The following is a 19332-nucleotide window of genomic DNA, read 5'->3' on the forward strand; positions in this document are numbered from 1 at the left end:
TCTCAGTTGGTGTACTGGGGCTGAAACCCACGTTTCTGGAACAACAGTGCAGACCTCTGGATACCTTGCTGCTTCCTTAAGCACAGTGTTAACATACCAATAAATTTAATTTTGCATTCGTATTTTAAGCATCTGCGTGTAGCCTGCAGAAGCTATCTTAGAAGTGCTTTCAGAGTTTCATTGTTTGTTACATTTGGAAAAAATAAAATTCTCAGCAATTACTGGCCCTCAAAGTAAGTTATTTCCCTGTGAAAGGTAATATTTTGAAAGCTATGATGAGCAGGGATGCCAGGGTGGACATTTACATTCAAGAGGGAACTCTTGACCCACCAATTAATTAATACTAGTTTTAACTATTTTTAAGTATTTTTTTTCTCGTGTCTCAACACCTTAGATCAATTGTAACAATTCATTTAGTATTGTTCAAATATATTTGTTTGAAGTATAGGTTAAAATTTGCATTTGGAGCGCTGACTATAAAATCTATTGCAATTTTTGCAGTGATATGGTGAGACAGTCTATTGGTGGATTTGATTATATTTAACAGTAAGTGTAGTTCTTGTAGACTCTGACTGGGGATTCTCAAACACTACTTTGTTTCAATGTAGTTTTGCCAACGACCTTCTTCTGTTTCACTGGTTAGGAATCATTTTGATTATCTCCTTAGAAAATAAAAATGAAGTTAAGTTCATATCATGGCATTCAATCATCTTTGAATGGAAGTGACTGAAAATATTTTGCAGTGTTTAATTATAAATCTTTTTGCAAGTATACTTATTTTCCTGCTGTCTTATCTTTACCACATCAAAACCTGTTGCTAGTTTTGTGTATGATTTACCTTGTGTGTCACTGGCAAGGCCAGTGTTTCTTGTCCATTCCTGATTGCCCAAGAGAAGGCAGTGGTAAGTTGTCTTCGGAACCTCCTCAGAACTTCTGGTCCACATACTATTGCAGTGTTATTCGAAAAGGAGTTCTACGATTTTGACCAGGTAATGATGACCAGTGACAGTGTATCTTCCAATCAGGATGTTATGTGATTTGGAGGACAGTCTGTGGTTGGTGTTGGGGAGTATTCTGGAGTTACGTGGATATAGCAGATATTAATTCAATAGTTCCATATAATGTCAGAGAATATATACAACTGGAAATTTTTGCTCTTTGCAGACATCCACGAAGACAGAAAACAAAAAAATGAATGACAGTAAAGACGTTAGAACCCCCAAAACCCTCTTCTCCTCCCCCATGCATAAGCAGCAGCAAAGCATCAACCCTACCCCTGTCCCACTTACTTCAGCCCAAAGCTTCAACCCTCCCCCTGCCCCACTTACTGCAGCCCAAAGCATCAACCCTACCCCTGCCCCACTTACTGCAGCCCAGAGCATCCACACCCTCCACCCTGCCCCACTTACTGCAGCCCAAAGCATCAGCACCCTCCACCCACCAAAACATCAGCATCCTCCACCCACCAAAACATCAGCATCCTCCACCCACCAAAGCATCAGCACCCTCCACCCACCAAAGCATCAGCACCCCCCACCCACCAAAGCATCAGCACCCCCCACCCACCAAAGCATCAGCACCCCCCCACCCACCAAAGAAGCAACAGCAAAGCCTCCAAGAAAGACCATGATCTGCAGTACAGAAAAACTAATCATTCACCCGACAATTCGACATACCACAGGCTCCCTCTCTCTCCCTAATAAAGGGGCAGAGAGGTGGCACACAGCAAGAGGGGAGACCAACAAAAACAAAACAACTCATTAAGGTGTTAAGGTCTGCCCTGTTGCTTTTTTCAAGTTCTCCGACTTGAGAATTGCCAGTAAACTCTTCCAATTGGGGGGGGGGGGTTGGTGGTGGGGGAGAGATATTTGCTGACTACACAGACCCCTGACATCTGATCTGCTGTTCTAGATTTTCTGTTTTCTCCTGTGACACTTCAGTTGGTGGCACTGGAGTAGAACTGGCTTATCCACAGGGCCACAAAGGCATGCTCCTCTTCTAGGCTGCACCCTTGGGATTTTGAAAAACGGCCAGTCAGCCTGGGAGCTGAAACCATTGCCGTTAAGACCCACAGTTTGAGTGCAGCTGACAGAACCCATCTGCCTTGAAAAGGGAAAAAAAAGGCATTAAAGGTAGAAATTAAGCTGTTTCTGCAGATGAGCTTGAAGAAGTTGCTCTTTAACACTATCGTAGTTCTGCCCAAACAAGAACCAGTCTTTATTTCTTATTGTAGATGTACATAGGTTCAGGATACTTGAAGTTAGCCTTCAGTTCTTATTTTAAATGGAAATCAGTAATTTGAAGTTGAACTGGCCAATAGACTGTAAATGTAGCAGCCTAACGTTGAGACACTGAAGTTGTTAATTCGCTTGCATCAACTAGGCAACATGGCTAGGTTATTTGCACCATTGTGACTTGAGTTCAAACTGGCAGACCAGCTTGATGTTGTCATTTAGCATTTCAAACATGGCCACAGGTGTAGGTAATTAATTGTTTTTGTGTATTTATGATATTTTTATACTCAGACACCCCTGACAACTAATTTTGGTTGTCTAGCTCTTTGTTGTCAGAAGTCTTTAGAATATATGTGTTAATTAGTTTCTGCCAGCAAAGATGTTTTGACTTTCAGAGGTGTTTAATCAATTACAATGTGCTTCTACTTTGTATCTCAAAAGAATCATTTGTCAACCCAAAGTATTAAAGAAAACAATGTTGTCGTAACTACTGAAGTTTTATTGAATCACTTAGCACTGATAGTGTCTCCAGAATGATGCCAGCTTGCTGTGATAATTAAAGACTTTCGCATCACCAGCTTCAGTGTCTTTCTGGTGTCTTCGATCACAGTCACAACAGTTGGTGGCGCTGCTTTACCCTGGTTTCTTTATTCTCGTTAGCGTGAGAGGTGCTACCCGAATGCTATATGGTGAAGGTCCTGAATTTTTGGGGGGGTGTGGATGTGATGCCACATTACCGTGTCCTAGATAATACTGAGCGTAGGAACGTAAAAAAATAAGGCCAGGAATAAGGTCATATGTTTCTGTGAATTACCCACCGTTTAGTAAGTTTGTGTTAATTTAATTTTGTATGACCACTTTTTATCTGATCCCTATTAACACAATTGCACTATAGTACCAGAATCAATGTGAAATTATGTTCCTAGTCAAGCTATTGCTCCCCTTCCCCCTCCCATGGGAATAGTTAAAGGTAATAAAACAAAGACAAAGCTACTGTTTAACTGAGTACATAATAAATTAGAACATCGTCAATACTACAGTCCTATAAAACTGTATTAGTTTATAATAGTTATTGACAGAGGAATTCATCCAGTGTATGCTGCTGTGTTCTTTTGATTGACTGTAAATGAACAAAATCAGCACAGACACTGGGTGTAGATAATGGACTGCCTTCATTACTTTCCTGTGTGAAGTAGTGTCAAAATCTAACAATAAATTTCCTGACACAAAATATTAAAAAATCACAGCCTTTTGAATCGGCATCTTTTGGTCCAAATGGATAACATGAGCACACAACTGACGCTATTTAAAAACTTTTCACTCTAAGCATGGTGTAGCGTATAATGGCCACTCAAGTGCACACGACTGACGCTAGTTAGAAACTGTTTGGCAACTGTCTCCTGTCCCAAATAAATGAAGGGAATCCTGGCTGTTTCCTTGATTAGATTTTGTTCTTAAAGAACTGTCCCAAATAAGTGGCTGCCCTGATTAACTGGAATCCACTGTATCTGCCTCCTTAAAGTAGGTGATCAACAATCAACATAGTACTCCATATGGTCTCATTAATGCTGTGTAAAGTGATATGGACTGACATGTTGGAATGGGAAGTGGAATTAAAATGGGTGGCCACTTGGAGATCCTGCTTTTTCTGGTGGACGGAGCATAGGTGCTTGGTTAAGTGGTCTCACATACAGGAGGCCACACAAGGAGTACTGAACACAGTAGATGACCCCAACAGACTCACATGTGAAGTATCGCTTCACCTGGTAGGACTGTTCGGGGCCCTGAATGGTAATGAGTGAGGAGGTGTAGTGGTAACTGTAGCACTAGTTCCTTTTCCAAGGACAAGTGCCAGGAGGGAGATCAGTGGGGAGGAATGAATGGACAAGAGAGTCACATAGGGAGTGATCCCTGCGGGGAGAGGGATTGGGGTGCACTTTGCTAAACACCTGTACTCTGTCCGCCAGAAAAAGTGGGATCTCCCAGTGGCCACTCATTTTAATTCCACTTCCGTTCCCATTCTGACATGTCAGTCCATGGCCTCCTCTACTGTCGCAATGAGGCCACGCACACCCAGGTTGGGGGAGCAACACCTTGAATTCTGTCTGAGTAGCCTTCCGCCTGATGGCATGAACATCTATTTCTTGAACTTCTGGTAATGCCTTCGCCCCCAGTTCCCTTTTCTTCACCATTCCCCATTCCCATTTCCCTCTCTCACCTTGTCTCCTTACTTGCCCATCACCTCCCTCTGGTGGTCCTCCCAGTTTTCTTTCTTCCATGACCTTCTGTCCTCTCCTATCAGATTCCCCCTTCTCCAGTCCTGTAACTCTTTCATCAATCAATTTCCCAGTTCATTCAGAAAGGTGGGGGGGGGGGTGTTGTACGTGCTCCTATCTATCTTAACATTGTTGAGGTTGAGAGTGTTGTGAGCTTCAAGTTCCAAGGTATGAACATCACCGGTAGCCTGTCCCGGTCCAACCATATTGACATCATGGCCACAAAAGCTCAATTCCTGGGGGCTGAAGAGATTTGATATGTCTACATTGATTCGTACCAGTTTTTATCAGTGTATGATGCATATTGACTTGGCATGGCAACAGCTCGGTATGTGGCTGCAAGAAACTGCAGAAAGTTGTGGACATGGCTCAGCACACCAGAAGAGTGAGCCTCCCTTCTATGGACTGTCTATATTTCTCACCGCTTCAGTAAATCAGCTTACAGAATCATAGACCACACCTACCCTGTTTATTCTCTTTCCTGCCCTCTCCTATACAAAAGCTTGAAAGCACGTGCCACCAGCTCAAGACACAGTAATCAGACTGAACGAACCTTATAAAGATTAGCTTTATTTGTCACCTCTATATCAAAACATGCAGCAAAATGGGTTGCTTTGTGACAATGATTTACACGGTCTGAGGATGTGCTGGGGGCAGCCCGTAAATGTTGCCAAGACAGCATCCCCGCAATGTACTAATCCTAACCTGTACATCTTTGGAATCTGGGAGGAAACTAGAGCACTCAGAGGAAATCCACACCGTCACGGGAGAATGTGCATACTTCTTACAGACAGTAGTAGAAATTGAACCTGATTGCTGCTGCTGTAAACTGCTATGCTACCATGCCACCCTGACCTTGTACGATAAGATGGACTCGGCCCCACAATCTACCTCATTATGATTTTGCACTTTATCGTTTACTTACACTGCACTTTTTCTTCAGCTTTTTTCACTTTATTCTGCATTGTTATTGTTTTACCTTATTGTAGTTCAATGTTCTGTGTGATGATTTGAACTGATGAACACTATGCAAGACAAGCTTCTCACTGTATCTTGGTACAGGTGACAATAATAAACCAATGCCAATAATCCCAAGTTTGGACTTCCCAATGTCTGGAATATCTTTTCTGCATCATATGTTTAGTCCTGTCAGAATTTTATAAGTTTGAATAAGTCCCTTTTCATTTATCTAAATTCTAGAAAATATAAGGCCAGTCATTCCAATCTCTGCATAGATTAGTCATCATTTTCCAGCAATTTCCTGATGGCAAATGTTGGATTAACTGGCCTATGGTTTCTTGCATTTTTCTCTTTCTTTCCTTTGGTTATTTTTATTTGTGGTTTTCCAGTCTGCTGGGATTATTTCAGAATTTAGGGAATGTTTGAAGCTAGTCAATGCATCTCTGTTTTGATTTAACTGCACTAGCGTTTAATCACCAAGACCTCCTTGAGTGTTTTTGGAAGTGCATTTCTTCAGGAAAGTTTAGAGTATTCCATCATGCTTCTGATTGGTGCCCTGCAGGTAAAAAGGCTTTGTTGTGTTAGTCAGAAGATACCCAGCTTATTGCCTGCTGTTACAACTATATATTTATGAGGCAGTTAGTGTTGCCTTCAGTGCCCCCCCCCCACCTCCCACTGGTGAACATGGAAATATTGATGCTGTTGAAGGTCAAGCAAGGTCGTCTCTTGTTGAAGATGGCCTCATATTTGTGTGACTTGCCATACATCAGCCCATACCTGAATGTTGTTTAGATTTGTTTAAGTGACCGCTGTTGCTTAGATAGCTATTTTGCACTAGAATGGATGTTGTTTTTCTTTCTTCTTTGAAAAGGTGTATAATTTATGTTTAATTTGTTTTTCTTGTGAATACTGCTTTTACAATGCTATGTTCCTGTGATTCTCCAGCAAGTTTTTCATTATACCTGTGCGTACATGTACTTATGCATTTGACAACAAATTTGACTTTGAGATCCTGTTATATTTGGGTCAAGAGGCAGCTGCCTTCTGGTGCTTTTGTTTGGTGTTCATTATCCCTCTTGAGCATTGGTAGGGATGAAAAGCACCAAGTCGACAGGCCGTAACTGTTGCCTGCATTGCCGCCTGTTGGAAAATGAAAGGCCCTTGACTACTTTTCTTACACCTTACCCACAGATACTAAGATAACTTCCAGCAGCCAAAATTTGATATTGTGTAACCCTGCGTAGTTGAGGATCCAACCTCTGCCTATTTGGTCTGCGTGGTTTGGTGGTTTCACGGAGCTGAGTAGATGAAATTAGAGTAAAACGATAATTTAAAAGAAGCTGCTGTTTATTTTCTCTTGGTTTTGTAAATGTTCGTATATAAATTAAAAACTGTTAACTTCAGAGCAGTTAACTTGCAATATAATTTCTGAATTTTACTATTGTTTGTGAAAGCAGTCTTTAAACAGACACTGTTTTGGAAAATAGATCAGTTTGCTTCAGAATGTCTGGGTAAGGTCTCAAAAGATGCAGGTAATATTTGACAGTTAGTCTGCTTCATCCTTCTCTAGGTTACATCTTCCAATGGAAAAAGCAGTACAGAAAAGTATTGTATAAATGGGTAAAATTCAATTCAGACCAATAATTGACAGGTATGTTAACATTACTGCATATTCACTTACAAGTAATGCTAATCCAAACAGCACACTATACACGGACACTGGAAGATGCATCACTTGGCATGAGTAGCTCTTTTTTATCAATGAATGCTCTGTGTTAACACAGCTCTTCAACAGTATCTTTCATGTACGTGTTTTTCACAGCTATACCACCCTTTCTATAATGCTTTTCACACAATAAGAGATCACAAATCTGCTCTTGCGAAGTTTTTTTTGTCTTTTAAAGAAACCTCTTGCGGATTTCATAGTTTGTGCTGTTTGATTTGCACCCCAGTAATGGTTGTAATATATATTGAAGTATGTGCACTGAATTTTTGAACTTCCTTTCTGAGACTGTCAATTGCATTTTATATTGTGGAATTGCTAAATGCTTAGTACTTTTAAAAATAATGAGTAATTTGAAATTTTAAATTCTAAACATGTTTGCAAATGTTATAAGCTGTATCATATGGTACAAGTATAAAATGTTTAGGCAATCTATTCGCAATCTTCTGGTCATTTTGTGAAATTACTGATATGACTGAACTCAAAGCTATAACTAAAATATAAAATTCCATATTGGCATTCTAATCATTTTTTAAAAAAAATTGTGATTTTTACCATAATTGAAATATGCCAGTAATTAACTTTTCCAAAAGTAAGACTTCAATCAAATATTCAAACTTAAGATAAAATGATGCTTTGTGGATCCTCCTTTTATAATTGTATAAATTTGCAATACTGAAGGTCTCAACACACAGTACAGGAAATTCCCATGTTTATTGATCACCTACTGTGAAGCTGTATAGCCATACATCTTTCAGAATTGATACGTTATTAAAAAGAGTTGCTAAGCATGATGTCATCACTAACATCATTATTTTTCCAAGGTTATTTCAATTTTCAGTTTCCTAAATCATTTTGTCTTGACAGTTTCTGGTACTTTCAATATTGTTGGGTAGAATTTATACTGTGTTTATTCCCTTTGAATCCACAAATCACTGCAGCCGTCTATAACACTTGCAATTAGATCTGGGTCTAATATTTATAATTGTTCTTTCAAATTGACAGATGGAGATTTTGCAGGTTATTTTTCTGGGTTATTAAAGAAGTTACCTTTAGAAACTAGAAACAAGTGTCTATTGGGTTACAGGTGACTTTTTGCAGTGATTCATCATTTCATAGCTTTTCATCAACATCCATCTTCTAATAGAGATCTTTGCTGACATTTATGAACTATGTTCTTCCTCATGCTGGGGGGAAAAAAATCAGAGTGAATAACTTCCCAAGGCCTGTTGTTGAGATATTTAAATAACAGTGTGTTAATTGGCTGAAGAAATAACAGAGTGTAAAGGGACTAACATCCATTAGGTTCCCAAAGATCTATTTGTAAATTAAAAATAAATCAACTTCCAGCATTTCAAAATATTCCAAAGCATAGTTCTTAAATCGTCTCTGAACCTATAATTAAGTTGATGAACAGTCTTTGAACCTATAATTACCTCGCATTTATCTGCTGGCTTTCGTGTCTAAAAGTAACATATTTGCTGTCTTCTGGTCATCTGGTTCCTCCTCTGTGACTTGTCAAATCTAGTCAGGATCAAAATCTATGTCAGGACCCCATTTATCTTCCTTGTCTCTCATAGCAGTCTGGAAATATCTTATCAGATCCTGGGGATTTATCCATCTTTAAGCACACTAAGCAGCATTATACCTCTTTTGAATGACAATATGCACTAGAATATCTCCATCTTCCTCCATGGAATCTCTAGCTACAATGTCTTTATCCTTTTCTGAATATAGAAGAGAAATATTCATTTAAGACCTCATCCATTTCCTGTGGCTCCAAATATAGATTGCCCATTGGGTCCCAAAACAGCCCCATTTTTCTTTGGTTTCCTCTTTGCGCTTGTACATATCATTGGGATTTCTGTAATCTTATCTGCCAGTGATTTTTCATAACCCATCTTTGCCCTAATATTTTTAAAAACACCTCTCGCATCTCAAAGAACTTCCTCAGTTTTCAGTTCTCCAAAATAATTGTTTTCTCTTTTTAATCTCTCTAGAACCCTTGACATCCAGAGGTTCCTGAATTTGTTATGCTTACTTGCCACCTTTATGGGAGCATGATAGACCTAAATTCTCATAATTTCATTTTAAAGCAATTCCCACTTCCAGAATGTAGATCTGTCTACCCCTTGTTTACGTTTGCAAGGTCCTATCTAATGATATTGAAATTGACCCTCCATCACCAACATAGTACATCTGTTTGAGAGGGGCATGATCACAGGGGGCTTTCTGTCCTATCTCTGTACCACTCTTGGTGGATTCCCTCAAATGTTGCTTGTCATGTGACCAACTTGCTAAACATACAATGCTCCATGTCCTCAGCATCATGGATGTTCTACTGTGAGTTCATCTGGAGCTCCAGATGCACATGCAGTCAGTCAGGGGCTACATCTGGACACTTGTACACATGGTCACCAGGGACACAGGAAATCTCCCAGGTTTCCCATGTCCTGCTTGAAGAGCATTCAATGTGTCCATATTATAAGATCATAAGACATAGGAGTAGAATTTGGACATTCAGCCATCGAGTCTGTTCTGCCACTCCCTTAGACTCAGCCTTCCTTTAAGTTATTGCACTGATTATGGTTGGGATCTTAGCTGCTACAAAAAAAATCAGTCGTTGACTCCTTGAATGAGTTTAAAGAAAGGTAGAAATACCCATTTGTTGCTGATCACCAGCCACTCTCAGATTCAGATTTATTTTATCAATGTACATTGAAACCTACGGTGAAATGTGTCATTTCTGTTAACAATCAACTTACCCAAGAATTTGCTGGGGACAGCCCACGAGTTTCGCCACACATTCTAGCCCCAACATAACGTGCCCACAATGCTCAGCAGAACATACCAACAACAAAGCAACAGCAGTGAAACAAACCCCATTCCTCCCTCCCACCTACCTACCCACCCATGGACATACACAGTCCTCTACCCCAGGACAAGCCATCTTCAGCCTTCAATCTCGTGGACTCATGGACTAGCAGACACTGAGCCCTGACTTTACCCAGTGGACTCACAGAGATTCGCCATCAGGGTTCAACTTCTGGATTTCCGATCGACCTTCAAGCTTTGATCCTGACATCCGATCGAGCTTTAGACTCTGATTTGGTTACTTGCTCTGTCACTAACCATTGCACTTTTGGATCTGCTGTGATTTCTTTGCCTTTCTTTCTGATCACAAATTTAAAGTGCAACTCATTAGATGTGAGCTGTGTGCTTTATACCAGCTAGCTTGTTAAAATTGTATCCTAATGACTAATTAAGAATGCATGAGGATCTATTAACTGTTCAGTGCTCTGAAATTTATTACAAAATAGATAATTCAGATGAAAATGACCATGCTGTGATTATGTTTGATGGTGAATTCCACAGATATACTGTGGTTTTGAAAATCGTCAATATTATCTGAGCAGTCATTGACAATTGGTTCAGTTGTATTGTCTAGATGCATGGCTTTCAGTAAGTACTCTGATTTGAATCTTTCCTAGCATTATCATTTTTTGAATAATTAATCATGTTATTTATCACAGACTTACAAGTAATTTAGTGTCTCTTATCCCAATTTACTCTTAATTGTACTGATACTGTGGACTAATGCTGTAATGATTTCTACAATAATTTGTTCAAATATCATTTACTACCTGAGGCATTCAAATACAGTTCCAGTAGTCTAAGATTTACAATTGCATGAGCTGAATTCCTCTGCTTCTTGATTAGTAGTAAAGCTTTAATTCAGAACCTCCTTTAGTTTAGATTTTGTACTACTTTATATTTTCCTTTCCATTTCTTGGTCTCCAAATTATCCTCACCAGTTGTTCCTAAATACACATCGGCATAATTCTTGGTGCAGAAAATCAGTTGATACATTTTAACATTAGAATTAGGTTAGAGATTGGTGATGCCTTTCAGAGCCCAGGATACTTTGCAGGATGACCTTCAATATAATGATTTGCCCCTCACTGCTGTTGGGCATTGAACTGCCTTCAATGAAGGATGTTATTTTTCTATACCGCCACCTCTGTTTGCCTTAGTAAATGACACCAGTGGAGTCTACATGCACCATATTGGTTTCTGGAGTTATGGTGCAAAGGTCACCCCATAAACTATGGACAAAGCTACTTCTGCAAGTTTCTTGTAAGGCAGGATGAGCATTGGAAGTGCTTCAGCCACTTATCATTGAAGTGGTGCTGAAGCACCTCCTCTTGTTACTCATGGGTTATAGTGGAGTCAGAAGGATCCAGCTGCCAAGAACGTGTATTGCAATCATAAACATGGTTTCGATCCATAAGGTTGAGGCTGATGTGCTTGAGAGGATTGGAGCATAATAACTGTTGATAATTTAGAATGCAGTGCCTCATAGGGGGTTGCATACACATTTAGTTAAGGACATTAAGTTGGTATGTGTATGTTTGCTGATGATACAGAAGTATGGAATATAAAGAGCTTTTAAGGCAGGGGTTCCCAAGCTATTTTTTATGCCATGGATCAATACCATTAAGCAAGGAATCTGTGTACCCCAGGTTGGAAACCCCTGCTTTAAGGGGATACAGTGCCTTGCAAAAGTATTCAACCCCCAACCCTTTGGTCACATAAGTGAGTATTACACCCATGGATTTTGATCAATTTATATGACTGTTTTTATTTGGGAATCACATGCTTCTTTTTTCACAGTAGAGGCCAAGATATTCTGAAGTGGGAGGGTGAGGAGCCAGAGGTCGTGGTACATATAGGTACCAATGACATAGGTAGGAAAAGGGAAGAGGTCCTGAAAGGAGAATATAGGGAGTTAGGAAGGGAGTTGAGAAGAAGGACTGCAAAGGTGGTAATCTCGGGATTACTGCCTGTGCCACGCGACAGTGAGAGTAGGAATGGAATGAGGTGGAGGATAAATGTGTGGCTGAGGGATTGGAGCAGGGGGCAGGGATTCAAATTCCAGGATCATTGGGACCTCTTTTGGCACGGGTGTGACCTGTACAAAAAGTATGGGTTGCACTTGAATCCTGGGGGGACCATATCCTGGCGGGGAGATTTGCGAAGGCTACTGGGGAGACTTTAAACTAGAATGGTTGGGGGGTGGGAATCAAATTGAAGAGACAAGGAGAGAGGTGGTTAGTTCACAAATAGAGAAAGCTAGTAGACAGTGTGTGAGGGAGGATAGGCAGGGGACAGAACGGGAGCACTCAGACTGAAGATGTAAGGGAGAAGGAAGAAAAAGATAACAAAGTTGCTTGCACCATTAGGGATAGACAGAGAGTAAGAGGTGGAGAGTTTCTTAAATGCATCTATTTTAATGCTTGGAGCATTAAGAAAGGTGGATGAGCTTAGAGCATGGATTGATACCTGGAAATACGATGTTGTAGCTATTAGTGAAACATGGTTGCAGGCAGAGTGTGATTGGCAACTAAATATTCCTGGATTTTGTTGCTTCAGGTGTGATAGAATAGGAGGGGCAAGAGGGGGAGGTGTTGCATTGCTTGTCAGAGAAAATATTACAGCAGTGCTTTGGCAGGATAGATTAGAGGACTCGTCTAGGGAGGCTATTTGGGTGGAATTGAGGAATGGGAAAGGTGTAGTAACACTTATAGGGGTGTATTATAGACCTAATGGGGAGCGAGAATTGGAGGAGCAAATTTGTAAGGAGATAGCAGATATTTGTAGTAAGCACAAGGTTGTGATTGTGGGAGATTTTAATTTTCCACACATAGACTGGGAAGCCCATTCTGTAAAAAGGCTGGATGGTTTGGAGTTTGTAAAATGTGTGCAAGCTCGTTTTTTGCAGCAATGCTTAGAAGTACCAACTAGAGAAGGGGCAGTGTTGGATCTCCTGTTAGGGAATGAGATAGGTCAAGTGACAGAGGTATGTGTTGGGGAGCACTTCGGGTCCAGTGATCACAATGCCATTAGTTTCAATATAATTATGGAGAAGGATAGGACTGGACCCAGGGTTGAGATTTTTGATTGGAGAAAGGCTAACTTTGAGGAGATGTGAAAGGATTTAGAAGGAGTGGATTGGGACAATTTGTTTTATGGGAAGGATGTAATAGAGAAATGGAGGTCATTTAAAGGTGAAATTTTGAGGGTACAGGATCTTTATGTTCCTGTTAGGTTGAAAGGAAAGGTTAAAAGTTTGAGAGAGCCATGGTTTTCAAGGGATATTGAAATCTTGGTTTGGAAAAAGAGAGAGATCTACAATAAATATAGGCAGCTTGGAGTAAATGAGGTGCTCGAGGAATATAAAGAGTTTAAAAGGATCTTAAGAAAGAAATTAGGAAATCTAAAAGAAGATATGAGGTTGCTTTGGCAAGTAAGGTGAAAATAAATCCAAAGGGTTTCTACAGTTATATTAATAGCAAAAGGATAGTGAGGGATAAAATTGGTCCCTTAGAGAATCAGAGTGGAAGGCTATGTGTGGAGCCAAAAGAGATGAGGGAGATTTTGAACAATTTCTTTTCTTCGGTATTCACTAAGGAGAAGGATATTGAATTGTGTAAGGTAAGGGAAACAAGTAGGGTAGTTATGGAAACTATGATAATTAAAGAAGAGGAAGTACTGGCGCTTTTAAGGAATATGAAAGTGGATAAGTCTCCGGGTCCTGACAGGATATTCCCTAGGACCTTGAGGGAAGTTAGTGTGGAAATAACAGGGGCTGTGACAGAAATATTTCAAATGTCATTAGAAACGGGGATGGTGCCGGAGGATTGGTGTATTGCTCATGTTGTTCCATTGTTTAAAAAGGGTTCTAAGAGTAAACCTAGCAATTACCGGCCTGTGAGTTTGACGTCAGTGGTGGGTAAATTGATGGAAAGTATTCTTAGAGATGGTATATATAATTATTTGGATAGACAGGGTCTGATTAGGAACAATCAACATGGATTTGTGCGTGGAAGGTCATGTTTGACAAACCTTATTGAATTTTTTGAAGAGGTTATTAGGAAAGTTGACGAGGGTAAAGCAGTGGATGTTGTCTATATGGACTTCAGTAAGGCCTTTGACAAGGTTCCACACGGAAGGTTAGTTCGGAAGGTTCAATCGTTAGTTATTAATATTGAAATAGTAAAATGGATTCTGCAGTAACTGGATGGGAAACACCAAAGAGTAGTGGTGGATAACAGTTTGTCAGATTGGAGGCCGGTGAGTGGTGTGGTGTGCCTCAGGGACCTGTACTGGGTCCAGTGTTGTTTTTCATATATATTAATGATCTGGATGATGGGGCGGTAAATTGGTTTAGTAAGTATGCAGATGATACTAAGGAGTTGTGGATAATAAAGTAGGTTTTCAAAGCTTGCAGAGAGATTTAGGCCAGTTAGAAGAGTGAGCTGAAAGATGGCAGATGAGGTTTAATGCTGATAAATGTGAGGTGCTACATTTTGGTAGGACTAATCAAAATAGGACGTGCATGGTAAGTGGTAGGGCATTGAAGAATGCAGTAGAACAGAGGGATCTAGGAATAACGGTGCATAGTTCCCTGAAGGTGGAATCTCATGTGGATAGGGTGGTGAAGAAACCTTTTGGTATGCTGGCCTTTGTAAATTAGAGCATTGAGTATAGGAGTTGGGACGTAATGTTGAAATTGTACAAGGCATTGGTAAGGCCAAATTTGGAGTATTGTGTACAGTTTTGGTCACCGAATTATAGGAAAGATGTCAACAAAATTGAGAGAGTACAGAGAAGATTTGCTAGAATGTTGCCTGAGTTTCATCTAAATTACAGAGAAAGGTTGAACAAGTTGGGTCTTTATTCTTTGGAACATAGGTTGACGGGGGACTTGATAGAGGTATTTAAAATTATGAGGGGGATAGATAGAGTTGACATGGATAGGCTTTTTCCATTAAGAGTGGGGGAGATTCAAACAAGAGGACATGAGTTGAGAGTTAACGGACAAAAGTTTAGGGGTAACATTAGGGGGAACTTCTTTACTCAGAGAGTGGTAGCTGTGTGGAACGAGCTTCCAGCAGAAGTGGTTGAGGCAGGTTCAATGTTGTCATTTAAAGTTAAATTGGATAGTTATATGGACAGGAAAGGAACTGTTTCTGTGCTGTAGTTGTTATATGGTTATAAATGGAAAATTGTAAAATATGAAAAATTGCAAATTCAGTAACTGTAATGTTAGCAGTTCAAGTTGAACTACCTCTTGCAGCTGTTGCAGCCAGTAATCTTTTTAGTTAAGTCTCCATTAGCTTTGCATGACATGATACAGCAAAATTTGCCCATTCCTCCTTGTAAAATTGCTCAAATTGTACCAGATTAGTTGGGGAGCAGCCTAGAGGTCTTGCCAGAGACGTACGATCAAGTTAAAGTCTGAACTCAGGCTGGGCCACTCGAGGACATCAATTTTCTTCATTTGAAGCCACTCCATGCTTGCTCTTGACAGTGTGCTTTGGGTCACAGTCTTGCTGAGAGGCAAACTTCCTCCTCAGTTTGAACTTTCTGGCAGAGGCCAGCAGGTTTTTTTAAATCCAGGATCTGTCTATTTAGCTGCATTCATCTTCCTATCAATCCTGACCAGATTTCCAGTCCCTGCTATGAAAAGCATCCCAATAGCATGATGCTACCTCCACCATACTTTTCAGTAGGGCTGGTGTTACCAGCTGATGTGTGGTATTAGATTCATCCCACATGTACTCCTTTCTGTTGAGGCCAAGAAGTTCCACTTTTTTGTCTCATCCAACCACATGACATTTGTGGTCCATATTTTTGCAGTATCTTCTGAGTGACACCATGCAAAGACTTCATGGGCAAGGATATTTTTTTTTAGCCAGGCCTCCTTCCTTGCCACTTTTCCATAAATACCATTTTTTTTGTGCAAGGCCTTAGAGATTGTGGAGCCATAAGCTTCATCTCCAGTTTCAGCCACTGACTTCTGCAGCTCACTCAGAGTGACTGTTGGTGTCACAGTATCATCTCTTACAGGTGCTGTTCTTCAGCAAGTTTAAAGGGACAGCCTGACCTCAGCAGTGTGGCTGTAGTTTCCTATTTTTTCCACTTTTTGAAAATAGACTGGAATCAGCTCCAAGTAATGTTCAGTGCCTTTGAGATGGTTTTGTACCCTTACCTAGATTTGTGCTTCTCTGTTATTATTTTCTTGACTTGTCATGAATGCTCTCTTGTTTTCATTTTGGGTGGTCTATTGAAAATCTGTCATACTTTTGAATCTTACGGAGAGAGGGGATATTTATTCTGATGAATTCATTGAAAGCAGGTGATTCTCCAATTTTCTACATCAAAAAATTAGGTGAGTCGGTAAGGTAATATACAGTATTGCATCTGAGAAAAGTTAGTATAGTAATTACAAAGGGAATGAATACTTTTAACGCCTCATAAGTTTGGTTTTGATTTTTTGTGAATTGTTGACAGGTTTTGAAATGTTTCTTTTGATTTGACATACAGTACAGTGTTTTATAGATTAGCTACTTCAATATATTTTAAATTTAGAAAATGAGACAGTAAAACATGGAAATTATTGTGACGACTAAATACTTTTTCAAGGCGCTGTGTAGACCAGGTAAGTAAATGGGTGAGGTCATGGAAGATAGAATGCAATGTGTGTAAATGCGAGGTCACACACTTTGGGTGAATAAAATGGAAAATATTTTTTTGAATGGTAAGAGAACAAAAATCTTTGATGTTCAGAAGGGTGCCTTGACGCAAGACGCAATGTATATGTGGACACAGCATGCTGTTTGGAAGACTGCAAAAGGACTTGAGCACAAAAGCAGAGGCATTGTACTAAAATTATATGGGACTTTGGCAAGACTCCCTCTGGAATATTGTGAGCAAGTTTTCATGCCCTTGGAACAATCCCATGCCCTAAGGTACTTCACCAGATTAGTTCCTAGGACTGGGAGGTTGTTTTCTGTGAGACACTAAGCACACTGGACCTAACTTTTTTGCGTTTAGCAGAATGAGTGGTGATCTCAGTGAAACTTGCAAAATTGTTATAGATATTGTGATGTGGATGGAGGAATGGTATTTCCCCTTGCAAAGGTATTTAGATCCTGTGATCAAAGACTCAAGATAAGGAGCTATTCAGGACAGATGAGAAGAAATTTTTCTTCCATTATGTGGGCAGTTTTTGAAATTCTCTGTCCAAGAAGGTGGTTGAGGCTCCATCTATTCACAACAGAGTGATGGATTTTTTGAAAAGAAACCAAGGAGTTTGAAGTTAGTGCAGGTAAGTAACACCAAGTTAGGTGGGCAGTCGATGTCTTTCTGAATTGTGGGGCTAGCATGAGGGACCAGAAAACCATTTCATGTTTATTATGTTCAATGATGGCTTTCAGTGGCAAATTGGTTAACACTTAAGAAGCAAAATTAATGATGAAGGCTAGAGGGAAAATGGGGATTGTTCAGACTTGTTGAGTTGAATAGCTGCTACCTGTACTAATTCCAGGAGAGTGGGTCAAGATAATTTGTTCTCCAGTGTTTTGTTTCATAATTCATATTCCTATCTTGTAGCCTTTTGTAACACAGGGAATTCTCCATAGGCTTATGAAGTGCTGCTTTTCAAGCTGTGATTTTAGAGCAGTAGACCAGAAGAGTTAATTTCTTGCATTAATTTGTGTTTTGAAGTGTGGTAGCACTGGTGTAACTGATAGCACTGTGTGTTACATGAGGTTCTATCAACATGTCAAAGCACTGGTTTCACTGCAAAGTTTCGGTGCACATCAGGCAGTGTGGCTATGCATCTGATTGAAATATCAGTTCAGTTGAACTGATGGGAATTCAAGTTTACCCATCTGAAACTGAAGGATTCATGAATAAATCCTTTGTCTTGGTCTCAGTCCTCCCTTATCTTACTGAGTGCATTTGAGCATTGAAATATTTTTGCTGAAACATCTTATGTAAATTTTAATGGTTTCTGTTTAAATGGTTAACAAATGATTGGCATTCAGCTTATCGTGTTAATTGAAATAAATGCTGGCATTTGATTCTATTTTTAATTTTTCTGTCCAGGTCTACCAGTTTTCATCTGATAGCTATGTGGCATATGATCAGCACTATGGAAGAGGCTTAACAAAGGAAACTTTGAAAGATGGTGAGATTCTAATCTTAATTTTTTTAAACATCATGCACCTATATGAGATTCTTTTATGTAAGCTAAGATTATAATGGAACTCAATGATAAATACATCTTGTTTATGAGCCTTCTCCACAAGCTTCATAATTATTACTGAACTGAAATAAGTACTGGACTGCAGAGTTGTGAAACTAAAAAATGTGGAGGAACTCAGCAGATCAGGCAGCATCTGTGGAGAGGCATATTCGACGTTTCAGGTTAAGATTCTTTATCAGCACTGGAAAGGAAGGGGAAGAATAAACAGTCTTTAAAACTAAAGTTTGATTAAGAATACATGTGAAAGGGAAAAGGTAGGTCTATTGAATTACGAATTCCCCAATACTAAAACAAGGAGTAGTCAAGTTTTAATGCATGCTTGTACTGGATCCTCACCACAAACACCATTATTATTTCTAAAAAATGCTCAGATGTTGTATATTAAACACTCATTTAAAAAAACACAAAAGCCTTGTTCCATGGTACACATGTCTCACAACATAGATACAGAAATGCTTTGAAAACATCTCCTTAAACTAAAATGGTTCATGCTCATACGGTTGTTCCAAGGGTCTAAAGTCCTGTGGAATCTTGTATTGTCAATTATTTTCCATGTTCGTATTCTAAGCTTGTTATTTACCTTCATGATATCTGACCTCAGTCTTGCCCACATTAACATTAGTACCTTATTGCAGAGAGAGCAGTATCTTAGATCTTAGATTATGAGGACACTCAGTCCTCGTTTATTGTCATTTAGAAATGCATGCATTAAGAAATGATACAATGTTCCTCCAGAGTGATATCACAAAAAAAACAGGACAAACCAAAGACTAACACTGACAAGACCACATAATTATAACATATAGTTACAGCAGTGCAAAGCAATACCATAATTTGATAAAGAGCAGACCATGGACACGGTAAAAAAAAGTCTTAAAGTTCCGATTGACTCCTGATAGTCCCGATAGCAGGCGGCAAAAGGGAGAAACTCTCCCTGCCATAAACCTCCAGGTGCTGACAAATGCCGATGCTTTGGAAGCACCCAACCATAGCCCACTCTGAGTCCGTCCGAAAACTTCGAGC

At 39.7% G+C, this 19332-nt stretch overlaps 1 protein-coding gene across 3 annotated transcripts in view; it reads left to right on the forward strand.

The window, feature by feature from the left end:
- Nucleotides 1-19332, forward strand: part of ipmkb (inositol polyphosphate multikinase b) — a 132679-nt gene that overhangs the window by 65894 nt on the left and 47453 nt on the right. For all 3 annotated transcript variants that reach the window (XR_011882695.1, XR_011882696.1, XM_072239231.1), the window contains exon 5: nucleotides 18150-18231. Coding sequence is in view for 1 of the 3 variants with exons in the window: in XM_072239231.1 (XP_072095332.1) it covers nucleotides 18150-18231 (82 nt within the window). In the remaining 2 variants the exon portion in view is untranslated. The remainder of the gene's footprint in view (nucleotides 1-18149; nucleotides 18232-19332) is intronic.

This window comes from Mobula birostris, chromosome 21, assembly GCF_030028105.1.
Source record: "Mobula birostris isolate sMobBir1 chromosome 21, sMobBir1.hap1, whole genome shotgun sequence".
NCBI classification, from domain to species: Eukaryota; Metazoa; Chordata; class Chondrichthyes; order Myliobatiformes; family Myliobatidae; genus Mobula; species Mobula birostris.